The 27,688-nt window shown below is 39.1% G+C and overlaps 1 protein-coding gene across 10 annotated transcripts; it reads right to left on the reverse strand.

The window, feature by feature from the left end:
* Positions 1–26,802, reverse strand: ralgapb (Ral GTPase activating protein non-catalytic subunit beta). 10 transcript variants are annotated; one of them, XM_034145437.1, is made up of 32 exons: positions 26,637–26,802; positions 25,055–25,275; positions 22,317–22,519; positions 21,494–21,660; positions 20,566–20,752; positions 20,273–20,404; positions 19,769–19,947; positions 18,932–19,000; positions 18,387–18,538; positions 17,457–17,691; positions 15,746–15,947; positions 14,976–15,143; positions 14,741–14,855; positions 14,102–14,249; positions 13,538–13,602; positions 13,308–13,452; positions 11,992–12,113; positions 10,249–10,431; positions 9,926–10,074; positions 8,720–8,907; positions 8,498–8,601; positions 7,406–7,561; positions 7,168–7,233; positions 6,413–6,622; positions 6,047–6,205; positions 5,627–5,795; positions 5,416–5,538; positions 4,696–4,832; positions 4,502–4,610; positions 4,119–4,197; positions 2,941–3,089; positions 1–2,084 (listed from the first exon to the last, which is right to left on the reverse strand). In XM_034145437.1, exons 2-32 carry the CDS (start codon positions 25,229–25,231, stop codon positions 1,891–1,893), a joined length of 4,641 nt encoding a protein of 1,546 aa, XP_034001328.1. In that variant the 5' UTR covers positions 25,232–25,275; positions 26,637–26,802; the 3' UTR covers positions 1–1,890. The 10 variants fall into 10 exon arrangements, with proteins under 10 accessions (XP_034001328.1, XP_034001327.1, XP_034001326.1 ...); XM_034145436.1 differs by having other exon boundaries at positions 7,406–7,558; positions 11,992–12,122; XM_034145435.1 differs by having other exon boundaries at positions 11,992–12,122.
* Positions 26,803–27,688: the final 886 nt, after the last annotated feature.

Raw genomic sequence — 27,688 nt, forward strand, 5'->3', positions numbered from 1 at the left:
TTAAAATGTCAGTAATAGTTTTAATTGATGCATTTTACATTCAATACCCATTGTGATGCTCCCACACATAATTGCATACATACATAATTTTTCTCGCAATCTCAGATGAGGAATGCAACAGACAACTTTTAAATGCCTTACACTATCATATATTTACATATTTATCCTCCGCTTCTGTACATGGCAAATCTTTAAATATGGAGGAGTAACTAGCATGTATGACTGATTGTATGTGGTTTCTTCGAAGCAAATTGAATGTTACTTTTTCCTTCCAAAAAAAGGCATGTGCGCAAAGCACCGTCATAGAAAGTGAGTCACACAGTTAGACATGACAGGTTAAAAACTCCACGACGCCTCGTCTTCATTCGTATTTCACAAGATAAAACTCTTCCTTCAGCAGGGGTTTCTTTCAAACTGCACAAAAGTACAAAAAGGACATGAAAGGTAACCAATGGGAATAGAAAGAATCAACATAAAATGTGCTCAGTGCATTAAGACTTTCCAATATGACAAAGAGGAGTTTGCCCTGTTCCATCGCTGTGATAAATAAATTCACATTGTTACAGGCAGACAGTGAAGAGGGCTTGAATCAAAACTAAAGTACAGTGAGTCAACGGAAAAAAAGTGAAGCAAACAAAAAAGAAAACGTGTGAAGGCTAAACTGCACATTTCTGTTGCCAAAACATTTAAATATTGGGTTTGAGTGAAAAAAAATAGCTTTAATTACACAATGAGCCAAAATGCAAGCTATGTATAACACAGATAGCTGCAGTGAGTGAGTTGGCCTTTGAAGAGATTTGTTTGGAGGAGCAGGACAGTTTAACTGTGCTTTAGCTCGGTTTGGAAATGTGGATAAAATATCTTTGTGGTCATTTCGAATTAGCCCTGCAAACACTATGTGCAAAATGAAGGAGTTTCTGTAACTAAATTCATTATAATTAGAACAAGAGTAAAGCAGTTCTAGGGTTATGTCTAGCCCAAATGGAGTTTTTATGGGGGTCACTATGACTCCATGTAGTGTGTATGAATCGACTGGCTGAACAAGCATACATGTGACCACACACACACTGCAGTAGGTTGTGAGACGGGATGAAAGAGACGGCGTAGTTGTCAAAAGTGGCAACGTAGGAGTCCTAGAAACCAAATACAAATATATAAAGAAAAAAAATTCTTGTGTGCTTGGCCCGATGTGTGAGGAAGACTTCAGCAGGTGTCTGCATGTTAAATGACAATGTGTTGTAACATTAGATGAAGGGTTAATGCTTTCAATCCCTTCTTGAAGCCACTTGCCTTAAAGCAGCAGGAGATGTTTATTACAGAGAATGTTTTATAATGTTTGCATCTCCTTGGAGAAAAATCCAGCTGTGAATCTGTTTGATTAAAACAAAACCAGATATGCAGATTTTGGGACACAACTCTGTATTACCAAAGCATCGTGAAAATCAATCTCATCACAGGGTTTAGAGGACAAACTTTTTTACAATTTCAGAAAGGCCGACAGTGTAACTATTGCAGTTAAAGACGAGCAGAGACTCTTTTTTGCCACGAAGCATGATTCTAAATGGTGGGGGGGAGAAAGTCACTGTTGAGCTTCAAATCTTCAATCAGAGGCTGCGACAGAGAAATGCAGCTTTTCCCGACGTGGCTTTTTGACACTTTGCTCTCAGAGTCAAAGGCAGACAGTGTTGATATATGTCGTCATATAAATAACAAACAGTACAGTATAAATATAAAGATCTGCGTGTGGTGTGTGTGTGTGTGAGTGTATGCACGCACAGTAAATGGTGTATGAGTATAGGACGAGAGAGTGTATGTGTGTATGTGTGTGTATGTGTGTGTATGTTGTAATGTGCGCTTGTGAGCCAGTGTTAGGACAGGGCTGGGGGGAGGTTAGAGGTGAGGCTTTTCCTCCCCCACCTCGCGGAAGAGCGAGGTGTAAAACTCAGGCTCCAGCTGCTTGTTGCGGTAACGCTGGACTATCTCAGTTATTTTCTGCTTCCGCCGCACGTGAGGCGGGTTGTACAAGTCACTTTCCAGACGCTTCCGTCGGCACACGTTGATGACCGTTTGCCGCACGAGGAACCCTGAAAGGAGCAGGAGGAGGAAGAAACAGGAGCTCATCAGCACAAGGTAGTCCAACATTTTTGAAACAGTGTACAACAGCAATTTCAGGAAATAGATGAATCCTATGACAACCATGAACATTTACAGCCAGGTAAGATAAAAGGAGTCAAGCATAACATTTAAAACTTTTGTAACTGCTTTAACTGAAGGACAAGGTTCATATGTATATAGACATATTTGTATTTGTGTATATTAGTGTTTTTAAAAGCAAGAAAAAAACATTAAAAAGGACAAATGATGCTTATTTCTGGTTCATATGTGTATTTTGTGCCTCCACTGTGACATTTTAACATGCTTTAATGTTCAAAAAGTGCTTCTCTGTTGTGATTGGTCGACTGCTGTGCGAGTGTTATATAGCAATGTCATCAAGTGACGGAGACAAAGGATTCCAATGGAGCTGTTTCAGGCAGGGGTGGAGTGTGTGGGAGAGAAACTCTCTCTGAAGGGAACTTTTGGATTTTAGCCTTTGCAGACCATTTACATGCACACAAACCCATATAACGCTATAGGAAAGGGAAAACACCCCAAAACACAATAGGGCTTCTTTAAAAAAGCGTCAAACTTTGCCATCTGCTGGCAACAAATTAAATGACATGCATGGAATGGCTTTTTCATGGTAAATGTTTGTTTCAGCATAGGGGATATGAATGCTGTAACATATTTAACTTATTATTATCATTAACCAACTATTGGTGACCAATAACATTTCCAAAGGCTTTTTCAGTAGAATTTACCAACAGAAGCTAGTATATGCTGGCTCAAGTTAATGTTGGGATTAAAAAGAACACGTTAGAGATAGGTAAAGAGAGTTGTTACCTAGTGCTCTGCGGCTGACCACCATGCCGTCCACCAGAGGAATCACCATGCCGAATTTACCCACAGCCCCATGCAGCCGCATCCTGAAGAGTCCCGTCTTCAGAGGTTGGATGAAGATCAGAGGAACGTCCTTTTCCAGTAACCCTGACCTGCAGCAGGAGAAATTACAGGGCAATGATGGACGATAACTTAATGAAGAATAACGTTTGAGACGATACAAAACCCAATGCCAATACCATTTATACTTGCAAGGAACACGTTTCTTGACTAAGGTGCTAATATATTAACACCCCACATTCAAAAACAATAGAGTGGTGCAGGAATAAGTCTTAAAACCCGGATATAAGTTAGCATTTCACCACTTCAGTTTCCCTTGTCTCAAGGTCAATGGCTTTTTGAAAATGTTTTTGGTTAGATGCCGGAAATAAGGTCTGGTGGTAACACAAGCTCAAGACATTTTCAAGTTTTGTTTTACCACATAAAATATGTCAGTGAATTGTTGAATATCTGAAGCCTCTTTGTGTCATACAATCTAACAAGTGGCTAAATGAGACGTTGTCATGCCAAAGATGATGCCTTTAGCTTAGCAGTGGTGACGTGATGTAGTACGGTTATAGCCTAACGTTAGCTTTTTACTTCTAGAGATTGCATTAACGTGGTGTTAATATGTGGAGATTTTACTGCTGAACAAAACATCTAAGTACAATAAACCTGCGTTTGCCACAGATCTTATTTCCTGCAACATTCCAAAATCTAATGGAAAAACCCCTTTGGATTTTAAGAAGAGGGAGCCCTTGAGTTCTCAGTCCATTTAAGTCAGTCTGAGGTTTGTGGACTGTGGTCCTAGGTCATTTCAATCTAATTACTTAAAGTCTAAACGTCTTTAAAGTTGCATTTTATCTCAACCTTAAAAAGATTAACTAAAACAACCTACATATTATTCATGTTTCACAAAAACGGAATTGTTTTCGAAGCTACTTCACACTTCCTTCTTCTGCACACACTGCATGTACTTCCTGTTCTGCACTCTTTGTTTCTTATCCTGCATGTACACACAGTGTGTTTTTGCGGAAATGCTTTTTTTTCTTTACTTTTTTGACACCTGGCAGAAACCAATTCAGAAACCATATGTTCTTCTTTCTGTCTGCAAAGTGTTGTGTTTGCGAGCGTCTGTATACCTGCAGGAAGTGCTGTTGCTCATGCTCCCTTCCAAGCCCGTGCTGGTTTCCGCCAAGAGGTCAGACAGAGGGAAGTTCTCTAAAAACACAAACACAATGACGTTCATGTAACTTGATCCATTAGCCATACACTTAAGAAATGTGTTTTTATACAGGCACATTTGAAGGCTACAGGGCCTATTTGTTTAACAATATGTTTGAGTTTTATATTAAAGAAATTGCATCTCATAACAGTTGCTTCACTATAAAATAAAAATAATAAAAATATTTGTATAAACAAAAGAAGTACAACTATCCACATTGTACTACAATGTATTACGTGTATATAACAATAATGATCAAACAATATGAAAAATGTAGGAAGAAGAGTTTTTTCTTCCTACCGATATCATCGAAGCGCTCCACCCAGACCACAAACACCTTGGTCTCGGGACCCAGAGGTGGGAAAGACTTTCCAGTGGACGACCTCTTCGACTTCACCAAAGGACTCAGCTGCAGAAATAGCACAAAACACAGTTCACAACATAAAGCAACTAGACATTCTTATCAGTATATAGTTCAGATACACTAATATTACCTTTTTGGCAGACTCCAGGTTTTCTGAATGGTTGGGGAACAGCTCCAGTGTGAGATGGGGTTGTTTGAGTGACCCGGGCACGATGTCTGCGTTAGTGTCCGCCTCCACGGTGGAGTCGCTGTGCACCGACGACTCCTCTGGGGAAAATCAAGGGAACAACAGCAACTCTGTCAACTCTTGGTTATTATCCCACACTGTATATTACTAGTTAGGTAGGTGCATTTTTTTAATTGTGCAAAAGATTAAAAAAACCTAATCTAAGTGGCTGCCATTATATGAGCTGTTTGAATAAATAAATGATAAGGAAAGAAGCTTCAATGCTTCCTATATAATCTCCTTTAGTATAGGATACACTGGACTATCTTTACGAAAGGAAAGCAGATAATGCTGTCCCACAATTCCTAGCATCCCCAACGTTCGAAGTGACGAACCATTTGGCCGTTCCTAGAAACAACAGGTGGTCACCAACATCTTCAAATTATGTAATTTACCTTTCTTTATAAGCATTTGTCATCTTCCATATCTTTCCAAAATGCTTATATGTGTTGATTTTGACAATAATTTAAACCATAAGGAAAACTATGAAGTCATTACTGTAAAATAATCAAATAAAGTCAACATTTCAAGTTCTTTACTGAGTTGGTTGGTGTTTCTTCAGATTTTGTTTTTTTATTCTAACATGTTTTAATGCCAATACGCAAAGTAGTAGTGAATACTGACCAGAATTCTCCGATAACGAAGGAACAACGAAGGCAATCTCTGTCAGAGCATCAGCATAGTACAAAACTTTCTTCTCCCCGTTGAACATGGAGCCTCCTGTGTCCTCGGGAGTAGCTGCGTCCTCTACAGTGTCAACAAAAATGTAAAGTTAGCATTGTCTTAGTTACTGCAAAAATCCAACATGTAGATAAATGGCAATTATGTGCATTACCCGTTTGTTGGAAATCAGTGCTGTCGGAGCAGGAGTTCAGGGACCAACTGGTGTCCAGGTGTCCCGTCCAGCCCGGGTGGCGTCCCACGTCCACAGGCCAGCCCAAGGACAGCAGGAACTCCAAGAAGTGGGGCTGGACGCTGGACGACGACTCCACATTCCTCAGGATCTGAAATGTACCAAATACTTAGTGTCAACATCTGCACGTTTTCACGGTGCCTAATTTCAATTCAAAGTAATGAAAAGGGCAGCAGACAGTCATATTTTAACTTTTGAGTTTGTTTTCTCATGGTTGAATGTACTTAATGAAAGTAGAATTGGTTACAAATGTCAGCCAAATATAATGTAATGTAAATATTTGCCTAACGTCCCGGTCATTTACAGTTTACCGTTTAATTAATCCGTTGCGAGTCCCCTTACCTCCGGGCTGCTTTTCTGTCCAGCCCTCACATAGAAAATAAAGACGGTGTCAAACGGTCGGCAAGGAAGCAGGTCTAGGTAGCTTATGTCATCAAAAAACCCGGGCAACGAAGACTCCAGGCCAATCAGATGAGGAGGTAGACGACTGTTGTTGGGCTCCTATTAATAATACACAAATAAACATAAATTCTAAATGAACACTAATAACAATCCTATGAATGTATATATATATATATATATAAATATATAAATGTATACAGAACACTATCATTTTCAATAGACCACAGGCTTAAATAGAGTTAAAATGCAAAAGTAACGTATTAGTAGCCGGAGGACTTTTTTCTCATCAACCAATCCTGTACCGACCTTGAGCGCCTCCAGAGACAGAAAGCCGAAGTGTGAGAGGAAGAGGCGAGCTGTTTGGAACTCCTGCGCGGGGGACGGCGGTTTGCAGTCCGTCTGAGGGTCGGGGTAAGGCTTGGACTTCCAGATCTCCTCGCTGTGTCGCTCCAGGGAGTTCTCGTACTCCATCTGCTTTGTCATCAGAGCCCGGAGCTTGTCATGTTGCAGTTCCAGCTAACGGAGAAGAAGAAGGGGGTGGCCATTTTAAGACAGATTTTGAGACGGTTTTAAAGACGCGGTTGCTCATGAAAGGCACCCGATTGGATACATTCAGCATTAACCCATGAAGACCCAGTCCAAACACTGAAGTGTCACCTTCTAAAGTCAATAAAAGTGTGCACCCGTGCTTTAAAACATTAGTATCAAACATTTTATTGGAAAACACAGCTACTGTAACCTCGATTGAATATTGGATTCGATCAAGGTTACGGTAGCTGTTTTTTCCAAGTACAATATCTCTGCAAAAATTCCCTATTTTCTAAGCTTTAATCTTTGAGAAGTGGTATTGATTCATCTCTGTTGTCACTTTTCACACTGTGGTTTTACATTAAAAGCTTAAAATGATTGCAAGGTTATTGAATTGGATTGAGAAACAGGGTTAGGGTTAGGGTTAGGGTTATCATCTAAAATCATTGCATGTCTTCCACCAAACCAGTTGATTTGACCCTTTTTCCCCCCAAGAGACACCAAAGTGAAACGTCATCTCTCCAACAACTCACGTGTGGGAAATTACTGATCAGAGCATTTGTAGCTCTTGATTCATCCAGCCAGCCCATACAACCCACCTGAGTTTGTATGATAACACATCATATGAGGGATCACTTTAGTCTATAGTGGTATTTATATCCATGACATCAAACTTGTTTCAGCTTGTGCCCGAAGTAGAATTGAATCCTGTATTGATGAATTATGTGGATACGATATCAATGACATGGTTCAGCAGGAAGCGGATCTCACCTCTTTACTGACAATGTCATCCAAGTCAGGAATACTGACGTCCGCTTTGACCAGAGGAATCTTATCCACCTCTTCGGGGAAGGGCCTCTGCTTCACGTTGTACTTGATGCCCACACCGTTGTTGGGTTTTGGACGGCCCTCTGGAACAAACACCTGCTGCAGGAGGAGAGGAGTGGATATATATATATATATATATATATATATATATATATATATATATATATATATATATATATATATATGGAGCGGGGTTGTTTTATCAACTGAACAGATGTGGAGTTTTTACAACAGAAACACTCAAGCAGTCATTTTAACAACATTTCTGATAGAGTTGCAGCAATTGATCAGTCACCAATGTCCTATTTCAGATTTGTTGGCGGTCAAATGTACCTACATGTGCCGAATGATGTGTATATGTCACAAACATGGCATCCCAGACAGTAACAGCCACACATACTAACCATGCTGTTAGTATGGAATCTCTATAGAATGAGTGAAGAAGAAGCAGTCCTAAATTAGGAAATGATATTAAAATGGAAACTGCCTATTATCCACCGGCTACGTATCGTTGGTTAGTAGTTATCTCCAAGCCGGTAACATGAAAACAGCTGGACATTGTTTATTTGCAATGACCCACACTGCAAGAAACATTTGAAAAATGTACTTTGTTTTTCTATATAAATATGTTGTACTTCCTTTATTTTGGGAAGGTAAACCTGTTAGATAGGGTAGGATAATCTGTGATTTATTTTCATTGGATTATATTTCTCAAGGGACCTTGAAGCAATTATATTTTGAAATGTGTAAGAGTGAGAGAACATTTAACTTGGTGCAGTTTTACAGAACATGTAAGTGTAATTGTTTTATAAAGAACACACAAGTAAATTAGATTTTCCAAGAAAAAACAGCTACACAAAAGTTTGTATATGCCGTCAATTATATTTCAAATTCTGTCAATTACAGCAAAAAAATGGGAATTTGCAGGTTAGACAAGAAATCTGACAAAAATAAGCAATTGTTGCATCTCTTAGTCCTGGATTAGTATTGGTGATGTTGTCTATCATGATGCAGTAAACTACAGGTAGTTCTCACCCTCTGATTGGCCCGAGCTCCTCTGGGTTGATGGAAGAGCTGCATGGTCCAGGCATGTCTGCCTGCCGTGCCTCGGATCAGAACCGTCACTGATGGACTCGGGTCTGAGGAGACACAGTCATTTATTTTTACTTAATGACAGTCTCTACTTGTACAATAAAATATTAACCAATTAACCATCATATATCTCAATAAACTGGTGTAAGGTCAAAGGGTACTGACTCTGCTCGTTGCCGAGGGGTTGCTCCAGCATGGCGAGGATGACCGAGTTGTCCAGGACGAAGTAGCGGAAGTTGCTGGCTCCCGTGGCGCTGAGTCTGGCGTAGCGGATCAGGGTGTCTTCATTCAGCAGGCTGCAGGTGGAGGCGGGCCCGCTGGGGGAGGGGAAGGCCCCCAACACCTGCATGATACTAGGGGACACCACAGAAAACTGGGTCAACAGGGAGGGTCAGCCATTTTAACTTTATTTAACAGCCATCTGTGTGGGAATTCAGCAGAAACTAGGTCATTGTATCAGCAGAAAAATAGAACAAATACAACATTTAAAAGAAATACTAAGACAGAAAGCACAACATTACTTTTTTTAATGCAAATGTAAACAAAATAAAACGTGATATTCAGATGTGTTATTAATAACATGCATTTTGAAAGGAAGTATTTTAATAAATGTTTTATACATTTTAATCATCATATTTGTGATGTCATCACCCTAAAAGATTGTGTATATATACTTAAAAATCTTAATTTGATTTAGAGGATTTATTGGATTAAATGTGGTTCTTTTGTAAGGATATATCTTTTGTGTTTTAAGTAAATAATCAGAACCGGTTTTTATGACCAAGTAGGTTTTTTGCTTTGGTATATGTGGTTCATACAAAGACACAGAAAGAAGAATAAGTAGCATAAGTAAATACAATAAAAATAGGACATAACAATGACAGCTATTCTAAGACTATTATAACAAATAAACATTATCTAAATATGACAAATACTATATACTGTATTGACAACTGACATAATGGGGCTCTGCAAGCTATTTAGCATACAAAGCAACATTAGCAGTGAGAATGTGCTCCTCTACAATAGACATCTGTCTGCTAGCTTGTCAACAACCATGGTTCAAATCAGGATACGCGTCTAATACAAATACACTGCTGTCTGGATGTCAACCTGACAGAGTCGATGGAGCGTTAATGGTTACTGTTTTATGAAAGTTTGATATATGCAAAGACGTTCTTTGCCTTAACACTGGATTCCAAAACACATACTAAAAAACACATAATCCAATAAATCAAGTAAATGTTTTCCTTTTTAAACCAAAGCACTTTGAAAATGTCGATTGAATAGAGAGTGGTACACAGCGTCTTAACCATATTGAAAAAACGTCAAATCAGATCCATACTGTAATCGTTTTTTGAGGAATCTCACCAGGATAAAGTGGCCTCCGCAGCATCCTTCACCCTCATTGAGGCCGGGTTGTGCTCCTTCTCCCCTTTATGTCGGACTTCCAGTTCCTGTCGAGACTTACTGCCAGATATTCCCAGCTCCACAATCTCCAACACCTCTACCAGACAATCCTGATGCAAAAAGATAAAAATGATAAAGAGACAGAACCACAGACAGAGTTTTCTTTCCACATAAATGAGGCTAGACGTTAGCCTCATTTCTAAATTGTTAATTTGAGAGAAATGGGAATTCTCTGTATGTTTTTGGTGGAAATTAAATCAGGGAATTTTAAATTCAATCTTCACCTTCTCATCCAGCATGTCGGGGTGTTCTGTGAGCCACACACAGAGAAACTGGAAGGCAGCTACAATCATGGAGTGGAGGTCTCGGGACTGGAGGGGAGCTGGACGGCTGCACTGGTACACGATGTACCCACATATAGAGCTGACGGCCCGCTTACGGTCTGCAGAGTCTACTCCCACCTTCACCTGTGTAGAAAATACAGGAAAATGTATTACTGAAGCTACAATATAAAATGATTAATGTAATGCAGCTGTAACGTTTTTTGTATGCCTTGATGCTTAAGCAATTGTCCGATTATTTGGTACAGTATTTATTTATTTTTTACACCCACATGCAGTATTTTTGTTTGTATATGCTGTTGTAAATACTCCTGTTGTCTGCTGTGTTCAGACTCAAGTCATGTGTGTGATGCCACATTCAGGACCTTCAGTGTCCTTTTTTTAACAGAAGACCGTTGCTAGAAGCTGCAGCTAGACTGCAGAAGTATTAGGTTTTAGTTTTTGAGGATGGAAAAACTTCACACACAGATATAGGGAGGCTAGACCTATACAATTGGTTTATAAATTAATGTCAAGACATTTATGTTATTGATTTCTGACGCACTTTTCATATTTATCTTACTGCATGTATTCATTGATGTAAAAGAAGCCATGTGCAGTAATATAGAAAATTGAGGATGCAACGCATTGTTATGCATCGTGATGCATCGGAATATCGAATCGTTGACAGGATAATTGTAATCGAATTGAATCGTGAGACCAGTGAAGATGCACAGCCCTAACATACATACAGAAGAGTGTTCAAGAAGGTGCGCTAGCTAACTGGGACCATTAACCAGAGAAATTGTCGGGTTCTATCCAGAAACTTCTCTCCTTCTGGTAATTGTGGTACTGTGTTGGGCAAGTCCCTTGTGAGGAAGTTAGAAATGTCTGACTTGACATGAACCCCCTGAACGCACCATTATGTTTATTCTGCTTGGCTAGTGGCAGAAAACATGTCCGTTTCTATGGTAACAGGCACATACTTTTATTAAATCAGATTTAATTAAAAAGAGGTTTCACTGTAAGCCTTGAGCTTAAAGCAAAGAAATACAGGTTACTCAAACAGCTATTGTTATTAAAATAGAGTGTTGGTGTAGAGATCATTTTGGTTATGTCCAAAATAAAAACGTTTTTACATTGTTTTAATGTTTTTAATGGGTGCTACTTCACAACTTTTATACATTTACCTACTTCATAATGCTGCTTCTAATTTTTATTTTTTTTACAAAGGATGTGTCCTTTTTATTTTATAGAAGTGTGTTTGCCTAACAACCTACATTTCCCAATTCTGACGAAGGAGGGCTCAGTCTGTAGGGCCTTGGCTCGGGAGGGGTCCCCGGTTCAGTACAGAGCGTTGACTGGTTGCTGGAGAGGTGCAAGTTCGCCTGCTGGGTACTGCAGGTGTCCTTGAGCAAGGCACTGAACCATGGAAGGCTCTTGGCCCTGATACCTCTCCACTAATGCATGGGTATAGGTCCTGTTTGTGCATGTGTGCTTGTGCATATTTTGGGTCTGTGTGTGTGATAAACTGTAAATAACACCAAAACCCCAAAACGTATGACTTATCTTATTCAATAAAGGATTTCTGAAACTGATTGTTGAAACATTGGTGATCTGAATGACATCCACCATTCCCCCCCTGGCCTGCCAGCTAGTAATGCTCTCAGATTGTTACAATGCAGTGTACTGACGTTGTGCCTTTACCTTGGCTAGCCCCGCCAGCAGCTCCAGTGCAGCCAGTGAGATGCTCATGTCCTGCCTCCACTGGGAGTTGAGTCTCTGGGTGACCAGGTGGATGCTGCGCACCAGCAGGCCCGCCGCCGTATCTGCAAGAGCTAGACCATATAACACCCGGAAATACCAAACACCGCGAAGAGTAGAGCAAAGCAAGAGTCAGGCAACGCAGTTTGAGGCAAACAAGACAACAGCAAAAAAAAAAAATGTTTAAACATGCATTAGGAGTAGTTTAAAGCACATAAAAAAAATACAGGTAGATTAGAGGTAGATAAAACGCTGAGAATTAGGGCTGAGCGATCAAGTTTTGACTTTAAAAGAATCATAAACTTTGTGTGTGATATATTCTTCCAAAACTGACTTTATTAATAAAGTACATGCATACACATTCTATATAACACTACAGGAAAGGGAAAACCCCCCCAAAAGCATAAAAGGGCCCATTCAAAATTGTTTTTTAAAAATAATAACAAAGTGTTGACCTGAAATGTAAAAAGAAAACAAAAAAAGTATCAACCACTGGACGTTACACAGCCTTAAGTAAAGGATGTGACACAAGTAGAATGATCTCTTTCCATAACCTCCACAGTAACTATTGGCGATGGAGATGCTTTGAAATGTAATTGCGTGAGGCTTCTGTATAAAACTTTTGTAAGATTTACATGTGGCTTAATTTTTTTATTGTTTGTTGAGCAAAAGAATCCCAAATCATGCTGAATTAGCTGCAGTTGTCTTCAAACCTCCTTCCTCTCTCAAGTCTTGCTGCTTCCTGTCCTGCACCGGGCCTCAGAAATAACAATGAGACAGGAACAACGGGAAACCCCCCCCCTCCCGCTTCCTGCTGGACAGAGTCGCCCATGGTCAGCAGTGTTCAGTAACAAGTTGTGGGCAAAAATGCAATAAGAGCAAAAAAAATAAAAATATTTTCCAACATATTCTTTAGTCAAACATCACTCAGCCCTACGGAAGAAAACGAGAAAATCCTCCCATCACTCAGAGAAGAAAATGCATTTAGCTCAAAAGAATCTGCAAAACAGCACAGCATCACGGCAAATCACTTTGGTATTACCTACAGAGACATTTTACCCAACGCTTCTTAACTCTGCATACCACTTTAACCACGTTAGCTATGAGGAACAAATGTGTTAACATGTTTTGCAGGGAAAAACAAGCAGGTACCGATAACAATCAAATCATATTCCAGCCTCCAGTTATGCACCATCTGTCTAAAGGGTTAATTCAGCGAGCAGGAGGAAGGATATTAGTTTAGTGGCTGCGTGTCTTACCGTAGTCTCGCAGCAGGGCCTGGCCAGGTCTCTCAGAGTCGGGGCTGGTGGCCTCCGTGCTCCCCCCGCTGTTGAAGCTGATGCCGCTGTTGGTGCGGCTGTGATTGTGACTCCTCACCGCCATGTTGCTCCCGTCTATGCTCCCCTGTCAGCACAAAAACACAGCCATCTTCAAGTCCCCGACGCTGCTTCTGGCGTTATAAAAAGTTAATCGTTCATCCGAGCCTTACCGTTTCAGTCTGTGCACCTATTGACTCCAGCAGTGCCGAGTCTTGAACAATGTTTAGCATTGCACCTGAGGGGAGGTGAATTATTAAACAGTGCATAGAGTAAAAGGCGATTCATTTACCTTTTACTGAAAAATATGGACTTGTTAAAAAAAATACCATTTTGATTAAAGTATTGTAGTGCTGCAGAGAAATTCTGGTCTACAAATCGTTTTCTACAGATTCAAGAAAAAAAATTTGGTACAGATCCTCTTAACAAATAATCACACCTCAATTGCTTTGATAACATTTCAATTATAATGAGAATATGCAAAAATGATCAATCCCTCCAATATGGTGAAACATATCGCAATTTCAATATCACTCAAAATAATCGCAATTTTCCCGAATCGTGCAGCCCTAATGTTAACACAGTTCTAAGTCACATGTCCTTTGGCTGACTACAAGGACACTGTGGCATGTTCTCTGCAGGGACTGGAAATCTAAACATTTACCCCCTAAAACAAAGACGTCCATTAAGTCAATCAAAATAAGAACAAGTAGAAGCAAAATAAGTAGATCAGATACCCAGGATGAGCTGTGTGTTGGTGGGGTCCGTCTCAGTCTGAAGGGCTCCTATGAGGACGTTGACGAGACGCAGCCTCAGGGACAGGAAAGACACGGGCTGGTCATGTGGCCACCCATCCTCCTCGTTGAACTTTCCTTCCAACAGAACCTGAAGCACAAAATCAACATACTGTAGTAGGGAATAAAGCTGCACAATGAATTTACAATATGGACTTTATGACATTATTCAAGCCGCAGTCAGCACAATATTTGGCTAAATATGTGTTAAAATATAACATATCAAGGATATCAAATCGCATTTTCTACAAACTTAATAAAACATATTTGTTTGGTACAGTTCCTCTATAAAAAAAAATCTGATCATTTAAATATATTTTTCAATGATAATGAGATTTATGAATCAAAAATTATAAATTCCGTTCTATATTGCAAATCATATTAACTTGCAAATTTGTGGAAAATAATTGCCATGAGTCCTTTTTTCCAAATCATGCACCCCTAGTAGAAATCGGACTTGTTTTGGACTACAAGTGGCTTTATGGTGCAGAACATTTTCAACAAAGATTAAATAAGCTAAGGCAATGACATTAAATGATTCAATTAACTAATGAATTAACTAAAATGTGCAGAAAGCCGTACCTCTGATTTGATGTTGCCAAAATGATGCGGCAAAGACAGCATGGCAAGCAGGATGTTGATGGAGGCTCTCCGCAGGTCGGTGGGATTTACGTACATCTTGAATTTGGACAGCTCCCTGTCAACAGGAAAACAAATATCATGGGCTTCAAGAAACTTAAGACAATATTCTCCAAACGTCATACAGTTACATAGTAAATAAAATATGCTTATTACATGAAACAAAAACCAGTCTGACCTGTCTGGTACAATAGTCTCCAGGGCAGCTATAAAGTAGGGCACCAACACGTTGATGCCTTTCAGGTCGGTGCAGAACAGAGAGGAAGAGTTGAGGATGATAGAAGCCAGAACTGGTCTGCAGATAAAATCTGAGATCTGGAGACCCTGAATCAGGACCATGTAGAACCTGCATGAAAACAGGAGGAGTATAGTTTTGCAGTTTAATATCTTAGCAGTTGAAAAGGCACTAATCCCATGCTGAAACTAGTTCAAAAGAAAATGTGGCATATTCAAAAAAGAAAAATTGCAACTTGCACTGAAGAAATATGCAAGTATATGCAGTATCTCATGTAAAGGTTTTTTAATTATTTCAAAAAATAGCATTGTTAAAAAATTTTGTTTTCCCCTTTCAATAACCCTAACACAATTTGTACATATTGCACTATGCTCATTGTTTTTGCAGTTTTAATATATATATTTTTTATATTCTACGTTCACACTTGTATAATCTCTTTATATAGTAACTTAAGTTTATATTTTCATATCTATTTTTTTATATATTTATTCTTAGTAAAACATTGGTCTATTACAGTTTATTCTAAATTATTCTGTATATTTTATATTCCACAAATACCATAGATATTTATATTTCTACTGTTGATATTTCTATATTTATTGTTACATTTCATTTTTATTATAGTTGTAACTAATGTGCAGTGCCTTGTTAGTATGCTGCTGTAACACATTTGTATAAAGTATCTACTGTATTCTATAATAAAACGAAGTTACCTGGACAGGTAAACGGGCAGAATGTCTTCTCCGGTCTTCTTGCTACAGAAGATGCGGCAGAGCGTCCCGCAGGCCTCCGCCCGCCCCGCCTCGTAGCTCTCTGGGAACTCGTTGGCGTCGAACATGGGGTTGGACACCATGGAGTCGGTGGACATTTGGGAACCCTTCCTTCTCAGCTCCAGACCTACTTGAGTGGCTATCGCTGTATAAAGTGAGGAGAAAGAGAGCATGAAAGGACCCTGAATTGTAAATGTGGTCATTAGCAGACATGCATGTATGAGAAACAAGGCAAACATGTAGCTACTTTACGCACAATACAATAAAAAAAAGGTAAAATGAAGAAAAAGCAGACATTTAAATCGCTATCACAAGAGAGAACCACTCACTTCATTTGAAAGCATTCAAAAAGGGAACTCTGACACAAAGAGCTTACCACCTATTGCTGGCACAAAGTATGACCAAGTGTAACATGCTGGTAATAAAAATAAAAATAAAAATAAAATTGCAAGGCCACAAAAAGCAAAACCCCTGCGTCAGCTTCCCTCGCTGTTGCAATTGTATGACTCGGGTACAGATCATTCACTTCATGCATTGAGGCACCAAACCGATAAAATCATAACTCAAGTGACAATACAAAAAGGAAAAATTATATAAAATAAATGCTGAACCTGAGGAGGGTCTGAAACTAAATAAGGATTAGTGTGACACAAAAAAAATAAAAATGAGAAAAAAACATGATGGCGTTGTCACAAACTGGCAACGTTATGGTTGGTAAGTGGTCAGTTGGTGAAACCCATTCCATCACCTTTGGAGAAACGCTGAGATAACGCTGGTGAAACGTTTATATAATATATATATATATATATATATATATATATATATATATATATATATATATAGATATATATATATAGATATATATATATATATCTATATATAGATATATATGACAAGCAGTGGGAACGGAAAACAATGGGCGATAATGGCGATGGATCATGAGGAACTTAACTGAAAAGCAGGAATAACTGTCAACGAAACGCAAATCAAGTGAGGAAAAAAAAAGAGCTGCCGTTCCTACTTACAAGATTTATAAGAAAGGAGAATTTGGATAAAAGAGGCTGCAAGATAACAGAAATAGTGGAGAGACACAAAATCAAAGCATATCCAATATTTTGGGGTCAATTCATATCACGCATGAATTGTGTTTTTCTCCTCAATACATGACTTTTGACCTATTACAACTCTTAATCAGACATGGTAGACACATGCAGGACACCAAAAAGAGAAAAATAAATGGAGCCAATAAAAGCCAAATTTCTATTCAAATACAATGTATGTACGGGCTGAGATTGATCCTGTAGCAACGATTTACCAATAAAATAACAGTAAAAAGTCATTAGCATATGGTTGTAATCTATATAAGCCAGGTTTAAATAGTCGGTGGATGTAAATGGATCAGAATCAGATGGAAATCTCATACTAGGCCACTTCTAACCAAGCCCTCCACACACAGAAGTTACAGAGAAAATGGTTAAAAAAAAAAAAAAGGATAGGATATCCCAACGCCATACAGTAAAAAAAAAAGAAAAGAAAAAACAGACACTTAAAAAACGAATATAACTCCACAGAAACATGTACTAATGAACAGCGACGAGACACCCACCTGCCCATGCATTAATGTAATGCTATTAACCATCGGCTGGCTTCTTACCGGTCATGCTGGGGTCTCTGCTGAGGCCGCTGTGGAGCTTACAGTGGACCAGGGCCGCGTCGAAGAGCCACTGGCCGAACAGGTTGAGGATGCTGTTGACTTTGGGACGTGCCGGGGCGGGCAGGGGCCGAGACTCCCAGCTGCTCTGGTTGGGGCTGGAGAGCAGCGTCGGGGAGGAGGACTGCTGCTGCTGCTGCTGCTGCTGGGACCCTTTGGTTGGTTGACTGCCACTGCCCTGCAGAGGGGGGAAGGGACATTTGATTAGGCTACAAAAAAGATTAGCTCAGTTGTGCCTGCTACTGACATTTTTAATTTCCTTTGGTGGAAAAGTTGTCTGGGCTTTCTTTGGCACTAATCTGAAGAATGGGTTAGGGTTGGGGTAAAGGATTTGGGCTGTTTTTTCTTTATATTTTATTATACATTACAGTATTGTCATATTACAAAGACTACATATTGTATGATAAAAAGAGTTAACATTTATTTTTACAATTAACACCTGAAATGATGATGGCCCTTAAAAAAATCAAGGTAGTACAACAGGTAAAGCATACTTCAGTGATTCATTTGATGTCATTAGTTTTCATTAAAGAACACCATCATAGCACAATCAAGTATTACGATCTGTAAACTGATAACAAGTGTAATATCAAAGTTATGTCAGTTTTTCAGAAATGACACATTTAAATAACAAAATAGCATTTTTCTAATTATGTTTCTATAAACAAATCCTGATTATGAGTATGTTCCCAACACGTTGTGGACTTTAGACCAATTGAAACATGTGTTGTAGCATTTTTCTCATCTATTCAAATGTATTTCTTTAAAACAAATATGTAAAAATATGTAAACCTGACAAAACAAACGCACTAGCGTAGTAGATCTGTCTGTAGATCAACCATGAATTATGTCACAAAAATAACATAAACTGACCGTTGAACTCTTGCTCGTGGTTTTGTTGACCACTGTATGCCTCTGCTTGCGGCTGTGGGGGGGTGTGGTGTTGGTGATGGAGGGGGGCGGAGACATGCTCATTCTGTTGACCGGGGTGGGCGGGGCACTGTCAGATCTGGGACGTGATATACCTGTGGACAGGAAGTCAAAATCAGCTGGGATATCAAGTTCTGGTTTTTCCCTCCAAAGCAGGGAGTGAAAAAGATTTCTGATTAGCAATACTTCTACTTGTTCAGTGGACAGAACTTGTTCAAATAAATAATTGAAAGCCATTTTACACATTTCAAATGTTATGACCGATCAAAGACAGAACTCATTGGTTGACATGCAAGACAATGGTTAGATGCAAATCAGAAATCATTGACATCCATCCATTTGATTGACTTTTTGCCCCTTGTTGATGATCTTGTAAGTTAATCCGAATGACAGGAACATTTCATTGTAGTTGTTAATACCAGCACCACCGGTAATAGACTCCATCATATGCCCATCTCATTATATGATGTATCAACTGATGTGGGTACCATGAGAGTGCAGCACTGGAGAAAAAGTGAACACCCTCTCCCGTACATCTTTCTTTTCAACAGAGACACCTACAGTGCGAGGAGAAAAATCACATTTTCTTTTCAAATCTTTAAAACATGTAATACTGACTGACTTCCTCCATCAGGATTTTACTCGGGAGTACTGCCAGGTGTAAAAACTAGAAAGGAGTAAAGCTGTTAAAAGAAAATAAATAGCTGTCAATCTTTTAAATCTATTTTTCTTTTTGTGTAATGTTTTACTGTCCAGTAGGGCTGCATGATTTGGGAATAAAATAACTTATCTTTTGACTTTTACTTATTTTCACTGATATTGCGATAAGCCATATTAGCGGGATTGATCACTTATGGAATATAATTCACAATATCATTAAAAGATCCATTAAAATTATCACAAGGCTTTTTTCCAAAATAAGATTTTTTTATGAAGTCCATAGAATTTATTTTGTAGTTTGGACTTACATTTAAAATAATATTTTAGTTGTATTAAACAACGTACTGAGATATTGATTATTGCTAAGTCAAAATTGCAATTTGGATACATTTCAGATTGTTTGTGCAGCCCTACAGTCCAGACATGATTGACATTATGGACTTTGTTACAGTATGAAACATTTTTTTAATCAATTTTAAAATAGGTTGTAATCATAAAAAAAATCTACTTGATGTTTTTGTTAAAGTATGAGTATTTTGCATGAAGTTAATTTGAACACATAAAAAAATCTTAATCTTAACATGGTTTGTAGTGCCTTAGAAAGAAGGTGCACAAATCACAGCTTAACTGTCCCATGACTGAGCTTTTCATTCGAAAGTCTTTACCTAAGAATGCATCCACTAAGCAGCTGATGCCCCTCATGGCCCTGAAGAAGATCTGGGGCAGCTGTTTCAAACACGGATGCAGCACCACTTCATGAGGGATGCCGCTGGAGTTGAGAAACTGTTCCTGAAACTTCGGAGTGGTGCTCACTATCGCAGGGTTGCTCAGGTCCACTGGGTTGCTGGAAACAAAACAAAAAAGGAAATTCAAGGAGAAAGAAAAAGCTAACAGACAGCTGCTAAAGCTCATTGGACATATAGCTCTGTAAAAACCTAAGGGGCCTCTTAAAAAAAAAAAAAGTATTCTCTAAACTACTGAAAACATATCTCTCAAATTTAAAGTAAAACTATTGTCATAAATCTTGGCTAATAGCTCCCACCCTCAACTTAACTCAAGATAGTGACCTTTTTATTACCAACTGCTGTCTGCTTTTCATGCTGTTGTTTCTTGTGATTGACATTTCTGGTGGTGGACACTAATGATGTATTCTATTCCTATTTTAGCACCTTAGCATGTGGAGGAAGCGGTACCACGTCTGGGCCACACAGTCGTTGTCCATCTCTAAAGGGATCAGGCTGGCATCTTCATCGGGAACTTTAAAGGGCGGGAAGGATGGTCCATGTGTAAAGCGCAAGAGCCTGAGTAGAATAAATGATACAGGAATATGCAGATTATCACACACAGTTAAGGACACTTTTTGTATTGAATGATTGGTCACAAACAAAACTCCCTTTCAGGAACAAACTGTATGAAACCATTTTCGGCTCTAAATCCTAGTTTAAGTTGATGGCTATCTAACCTGGAGGTGAGGGCGCAGGCCACTCTGCTCCACTGCTCTACAACCGGGGGGTGGTGTCTCCAGTTGGCCAGCATTTCCTTCGCTGTCTTCCAATATGGCGGCGTGGGAAAGCAGCGAGCGCACGCCAGTAGCCACACCTCGAACAGCACCGCCATCAGTTTCTCTGCCAGTTTCTCAGCAACGCCAACTGATTGATACAAGGAGATTATTGATGCAAGTCATCATCATTAGCACACAGCTTAGTTGAATAATTGATTCTGATTAGACAATTTGGACATTCAGCAGTCTGCTCTTTTTCTATAGCAGAACGTTGCTCATGACACTTTGATCATCAAGGGACTATGTGCAGTTATATCAATTTGTAGAAGGAAGTCCAGTCAATTTAACATCAGCTGTGGCCCAACAAAACCCATTAGTTTAACCCCATCAGAAAACATGATTCATGATGGCTAAACTGTCCCCGCTGTACTCCACCCCCCCCCCCCCCCCCCCCCCGTTGACAATCGCGAAGCGCTGTACTCCACTGACGCCACCACCCCCCCCCCCCCCTTTGAAAATCGTCAGAAGTTGGAGTACCAAACACTGACTCCAGGTACTCATCTGAGTACCTCACTGAGAAAGTTGTGTGTACCCCTGGTTATATTATACATTATAATGGGCTATTATGTAGAGGGAGCATGTACAATGAAAAAAAGAATAGGACCCAGAATGCTTCTTTGCGGAACTCCATATTCAATATGCAATGTTTGTGAAACAAAGTCTCCCAAACTTACAAAAGATGTCCTTTCTGACATTGAAAGTAAGTAGCCGTGTAATGAGCGGACTGATGCGTAGCGAGCCAGTCATTAATCCCTCCCTGCACATTATCCCTTACTTAAAACTATGTGAATACAGCAGAGTAGTTAGTGAATGACAGGGATGGACTTACCTCCAACCGTTGGCGCGGCAAGTAATGTGTCGTTGATGCGAAGCAGGAAGAGCAATAGCACTTCCCAGGTTTCCCTCACCATGGAAACAGACTCACGTGCCAACTTCTGGACTGCAGTCAGAACCTGCTGGCAGAGCCTGATGTGGTTCAGACTATGCTGCTCAGGCCTGGAGGGAGAGAGGGAGAGTGGGAAATAAGGGGAGGGAATTAGAGGGACAGGCGAGGACACAAAAAATAATGTAAAATTGCATTTGGTGGGTTCATATAAGGGATAATGGCCACTGTCTTTTTAGTGCCTTTGTGTGTGTTGACACTAAAATTGAAAGCACAGTCTAAGCAATGGTTAGGGTTACTTTTATTCTTCATGCCCTTGTTCAGAATATGTATTATTTAACAATTTAATTGAATAAATGGCAACTTAATGATATTCAATATGTTGTTTTTTTAGCATAAAAAGGAAAGGTAATAGATAATGATGGAAAACGAGACAATCGGACAATTGTGAGTTTGTCATTATTTAGCCGGAAAGTTATTATTATGTGTCCTGTATATTATTATATGATTAGTTGGAATAAATTACGGGCAGAAATAATATAATACAGACTTATTTGTTTCCCAGGCACCAAAGGGAATAATAAAAACAAAATAGAAAAATTAAACATCAGCATCGGCCAAAGTTGTAATTTAAATACTGGTATAGGCTGAGAAATGTGCCATCAGTGCATCCCTAACTATCAATACATAAGTACTCCCACATATGTTTAAGACAAATATAGTGCAAAAACAAAAGTATAAGTTTCATTTCACTCATCTGTGAACCTACCTTGGCACAAAGACGTTGTAGAGGTGTTTGAGGATGGTCTGGACGTACATGTTGGGCTCCTTGACAACCGGCGTAGGCATGGAGTCCCTGGGCGACACCAGGGCCATCATCCAGTCTGTGTACACATCCACACACAGCTTCACGGTGTCTCCCTCCAGGGGGAGGGTGAGGCCATAACACAACACCTCCATGGTCCATTTCACCTGGGAACAAAACCGTTTCTCATTCAGTTAAGTGAACGTTTCAAGTTATTGGTTGTTTTGTAGCTTTTCCCTGTAGTATAATGCTTTCAAGGAGTCCTGTATATACACAGAGGCAATAACAGCTCCCGAAACATATTTCAATAGTGTCAAGTGCTGCCATTCCTTTTCAACAAAATGGTTTCTTTACGTCAGTCTGCACTGAGAGAGTTACCATGAGGAGTTTAGCACATCTGATTTATTGTCTCATAACAAGAAAGGTCAAAGGTTTAGGGCAAGATGATGACAGCAATAACAATTCACCGCCTCTCCAAACCATATGTGTTTTAGTTTCCTGCCAAATCAGAAACAGACCAGAACAACATTGTTGTAAATCCAACAAAGGTGTTTTCTTACAAGTGATACAGCTCCAAATTTCTAAATGTTAAATGACCTGCAGAAACTGAATCCAATCCAAGTTTATTTTTTCCTGCATATTACAGCTACATTAAAACCTGCATTACAGCTCTCCTTTGACAGTTTCCTGCAATACTCTGTATAACTTACTAGTCTTCAGATAATACTCAGACAGAGACAGCTTGGATCAGCAGTGGCAGGAAGGCTAATCTAAGCATTATCCTGAACATAAAGTGAACTTCAAAAGCAACAGCAACACTTCAGACTTACGATGCGCCTGAGAAATATTGCTGAAATATTTTTAACCCAAACACAGCTCCTCTCAAATCCCTTCCTGACACATGCTTGCTGTCATAATAATATCATTATGCTGGCTTGCTGTAAGCTCTGCAGTTCACTTGCTCGCAGAGAGCTTTTTTTGTATATGGAAAATACAAACACAAATGTATCGGACTTTCTATAGCCAAAGTTATAATTATAAGTGAAAGAAAATACAGATAGGAAACCAAACTGTGTTCATTTTCAGGCTGAAGCCTCCTGCAGAGAAAGGAGAAGCTGTAGCACTCCATCAGTCACGCCTTTATAACGCTTAAGTAGCTTCACCAGGTATACTCCTAACATATGAAAGCCCAACTGGGATTTGCCTAATGGAATATAAATGGACTTTAAGAGCATTAGAAAAAAGAGGATTGAGATATATCTGGTTTGCTTACTGCACATACTTTATATTTTATTGCATTCTATTTCAATGTAAATTACTGCTTCATATTATTTTCAATTTTACTATATTTTGTCTTTTTTTATTTTTAGTGTTCTTAAAATAGTTCGCTATGTGTTTTTTAAATGTTTGTTTTACTTTCATGTATGCACCACGACACCAAGTCAAATTCCTCGTACGTGTCAACCTATGTGGTAATAAACCTGTTTCTGATTCTGATGAGATAAAAATGTAACTCTTAACCTCAAAGTGAGAAGGCAGTGGCAGCATCATGCCAGGGTTTTGACGGCAGCAATTGGGAAACAGGTGAGAATTAAGGGAATGATGAACAAAGCCAAATTCAGAGAGGTCCTTAAATAAATCCTGCTCCTCGTCCTCAGTGCATGCAACCTCATGACACAATGACAATGATAAATCCAACATAGCCCTGGTCTTTATCCAGAGTCCTAGTTTAATGTATGAAAGCTTTAGTGCATCTAAAAAAGGAAGCAATGGACAAACCTGCCTGACTCTTGGTGTACAAATCTGATAATAATGCCCCAAAGGGGAAGTATAGCTAATGATGCTTCTACTTCTGCAAAATGAAGTCTGACGTTGTTTTTTTTTTTTTTTATTCTTAAAAAAAAAAAAAGGGGTTTTAGTTATCTTTCACATTTCCAAACTGCTCTCATATACCTTGCTTTCTAAGTATTAGGTATAATATTTAGACTTCAATGAGAAAAGTTACATCTAAAACACAATATCAAATGTATAATATTAAAAAAAAAAGTGAGGGGAAGCAAATCGCACAGTGCAGCTACTGACCACACCTACATTGGTCAAACTGTATGTAAATGGAGGTGCCCTCTGAATGAGGAACATTGTTTTTTCTTAAATCATACCTTACTGTTAATGTTCATAACCTTTATTTGGTGCAGCATAAGACAACACCACCAGGTCCTTTAGGTTTATTACTGCTTAAAATTGCCGTAATATCAAACAATGTGCAAAATATGCTGCATTTATTCACTTTATACACATAAAACTTAGCAGTATGTCCACAAAATGATTTGCATCCCAGTCAAACAACTCACATTAGTAGCTCAAACTCAACTGAAGAAAGCAGAAGCCTAGAGTTTTGTCTAACTATAACCCTTTTGTTCTTTTTTACTAGCATTACTACATGCACAATAACTTTACATTGAATTTTCATAATAAAATGGTAAGAAATGTGACAAAAAAAAATGTTTTAACGGAGGACAGGTCCAACGGTGTAGTATCTATGGGCTCCTATAACGTATGTTACGTCTTATGGTGAATCCCCTTTAAATCATATGGAAATTCATTTTGAAGGCTGACAGGCTCTCCATAGCTTCGGTGATGGAACTATTAGCTTAGAAGGCATTGTTTGGTGCATACACACAAGGTGTATCGGTGTTTCTCACCTCCTTGTCGGTCTTCAGGATATTCTCTGTGGCCACAGGGCTTACAGCTGTACCCAGAGGTTTGACCACAGCATTTGCCACCTCCGTACCCACGGTGGTGGGATAGCTGTGCAGAACACTGAGATGGCCCTGGTCACTCTGCACCACCAGCTGCAGCGAGCGCCACTCAGAATACATGCTGCTGATGTGTACTGCACTCTACACACACCTCCAGCCTCCACCTGCAGACACACACATATAAAGAAGTCAGTTTAACCCTTAAATGGTTTCTGTGTCCTGGAGGATACATTGCCCAGATATGGTTATAAACCAGGGATAATCACTAACAGATATACTTGTGTTTTGAAGACTATACTCTACAGATAATCAGATAGAAATAACAGTGCCATTTGGGTATAAGATGGTTGTAATATAGGTGTAATATGGATGTAATACAGGGGTCAAATGGCTGTATCATGGATTGTATATGGGTTCAATAAAAATGTAAACCCTAAATGGGCAATTTATCTTGTGAGATAAAACACTTTTTTTAAAAGATCACGACATTGTGTCATTTTAGCCTAGATACATTAGAAAATAGCAATTCATTTTCGAAATATTGTCATGCGCTTGCCCATTTAAGGGTTAATAAGGCAAGTGGGTGAAACTATGAAAAGGCTTCTGGGTCAATATCTAGCAACAATACTTCTCCACAGATGTCAATAAGTAAACCTGCTAATACTGAAATACACACATTTTACAGTGCGATAGTATTTCGTTCATAAAAGCAGAATAACTTTACCTAGGCTAAATTATGTACCCTTATCTTAAGTAACTAGCTAGTGTATTTATGGTTAAGGGTTAATGCAGGGTTTACGTTTGTAATGACAACATTTTGAACAGAAATAATTAACTATATTATAACCCTTGGCATTTGCCCGCTGCATTCATATCATAATACGACTGTATAATAAAACCTAGTGAGTTTAAAGTAATTTAATGTGTAACCTTAGAGCTAGTTTGACAGTAAACAGGATACCTCAGTCTAGGTTTTGAATAGTGTTGCTAACGCTACGTTTTCCCCACCGAAAGATAACAAAACATATCAAAGCTCACATAACATAGCATAAATGTAATACTTATAGTTAGCTCGTTTGTTTGCCCTAAGCTCAAACGAAGCCATAGAGCATTTGTATCCTCAACCTCGGGTCCGAACAAGCTGTGGATTCACAACCAGGAAACGGTTCTGAACATGATTAGCCTGCTAACGCTAGCTAGCAATGACATAAAAACATCTTCTTCCTCTTGCTGATGACATTAGCTAAAATCAGCTGCTAGCTAGTTTCTGTGATACGCAGCTATCTTGGAGGATACGACAAGAGGCTGTCGTTAAGAAAAACGTGCAGTTATTTGCGCTAAGTTATCAGGTAGTTATCTCAAACTACGCTGTAGTTGGACCGACGATGCTAACTTAGCTAATGCTCGCTGCACTAGCCCGTCCGTTGACATTAGCTGAGCTGGCTGTCATTTTGCTAGCTGCATAACTTTGCAAAGACGCTAACGTTTCCTCGCTAGCCAAGCATGCAGATGGGTTTCCATTTACCTGGACGAACGAGAAATGTTCTCATAACAGAGATCTGAAACTCGCAGTTTGTGGTTCCTATGTATCCAGGACTAGACCATAACAGCGTCCATCTTCGCAATGTCAAGGCTTGAATATTGCAGCTTGATGAGCTAACGGGAAACAGGATGTGTGGGTTGTCGCCCCCTAACGTCCTGCACAGCAACTGCATGCGACCTGGTGCTGCCTTCAGGTGCTTTCGTCAGAGTAGCAAAACAGAAGGCCCAGTTTACTTTTACTACTCAAAAGAATAATATACTGAATAATTAAAAGAGTTAATCTCTAACATGATTTTGTAATGATGCTCAGGAGATCTGATAAAGGTCCATATAAGTAACAGGCTTTTTGCTCATGATGAAGTATTTTGAATACTTTTGGAAAAAATAATTGACCTTAGATCCTCTGATTAACCATACTAAGCTTTGCCTGGTTTCACTGTTTTGCTGCACAATTTAGAAGACACAAACTAAGATGAAACAACAGGTGTTGCAAAAAGAAAATGTTTTGCATTGCTGTCCCGTATGGTATCAGGGTAGGCCTACCCTGTACTGTTTGGAAAAAATGATTGACTGGGAGCCGCCAGGTTTTGGCCCCTAAACTGGTCTATGTATTGGTCATCTTATGAATATAGCCAAAATCTAGCTACACTTAATGGGCAACACTTTGTGCCACCCATTTAAAGCTGCCAGCATATATATTTGATTCATGTTGCCTACAAATTGATTGTTAAAAGGCTTGTCTGGTCACCATTCTCTTATTGTTATTATGTTATTATGTTGCATTGTTGGAGAAGCCTGTGACATAAGATTTTCAACTACATAATTACTCTGTAGCTATGTCAGATTGACAATAAAGAACCTTGAACCTTGATAAGGTAATAGGAATCATTTTGACGTATTTGGGATAGAATTCTTGGATTTTAAAATCTGTATTTAAAGTATGTCAAAAGACACTGAAAAATGAAGCACCCAACATGATAACTGTCTTCATTCACATGCAGGGGGTTTGCAAAGTTCAAAATACTATCACTCAGT

This window comes from Trematomus bernacchii, unplaced genomic scaffold, assembly GCF_902827165.1.
Source record: "Trematomus bernacchii unplaced genomic scaffold, fTreBer1.1, whole genome shotgun sequence".
NCBI classification, from domain to species: Eukaryota; Metazoa; Chordata; class Actinopteri; order Perciformes; family Nototheniidae; genus Trematomus; species Trematomus bernacchii.

What these genes read in the sequence shown, in the direction of transcription:
- ralgapb (XM_034145435.1), bottom strand. Translation starts at nt 25,231, where the DNA reads ATGTATTCTGAGTGGCGCTCGCTGCAGCTGGTGGTGCAGAGTGACCAG. An exon ending in TGCCGCGCCAACGGTTGGAG is followed by an intron (nt 20,753 to 21,493) that starts GTAAGTCCATCC and finishes TGTATCAATCAG; the next exon opens with TTGGCGTTGCTGAGAAACTG. An exon ending in GGTCAGCCGCAGAGCACTAG is followed by an intron (nt 2,085 to 2,940) that starts GTAACAACTCTC and finishes TGCTCCTTTCAG; the next exon opens with GGTTCCTCGTGCGGCAAACG.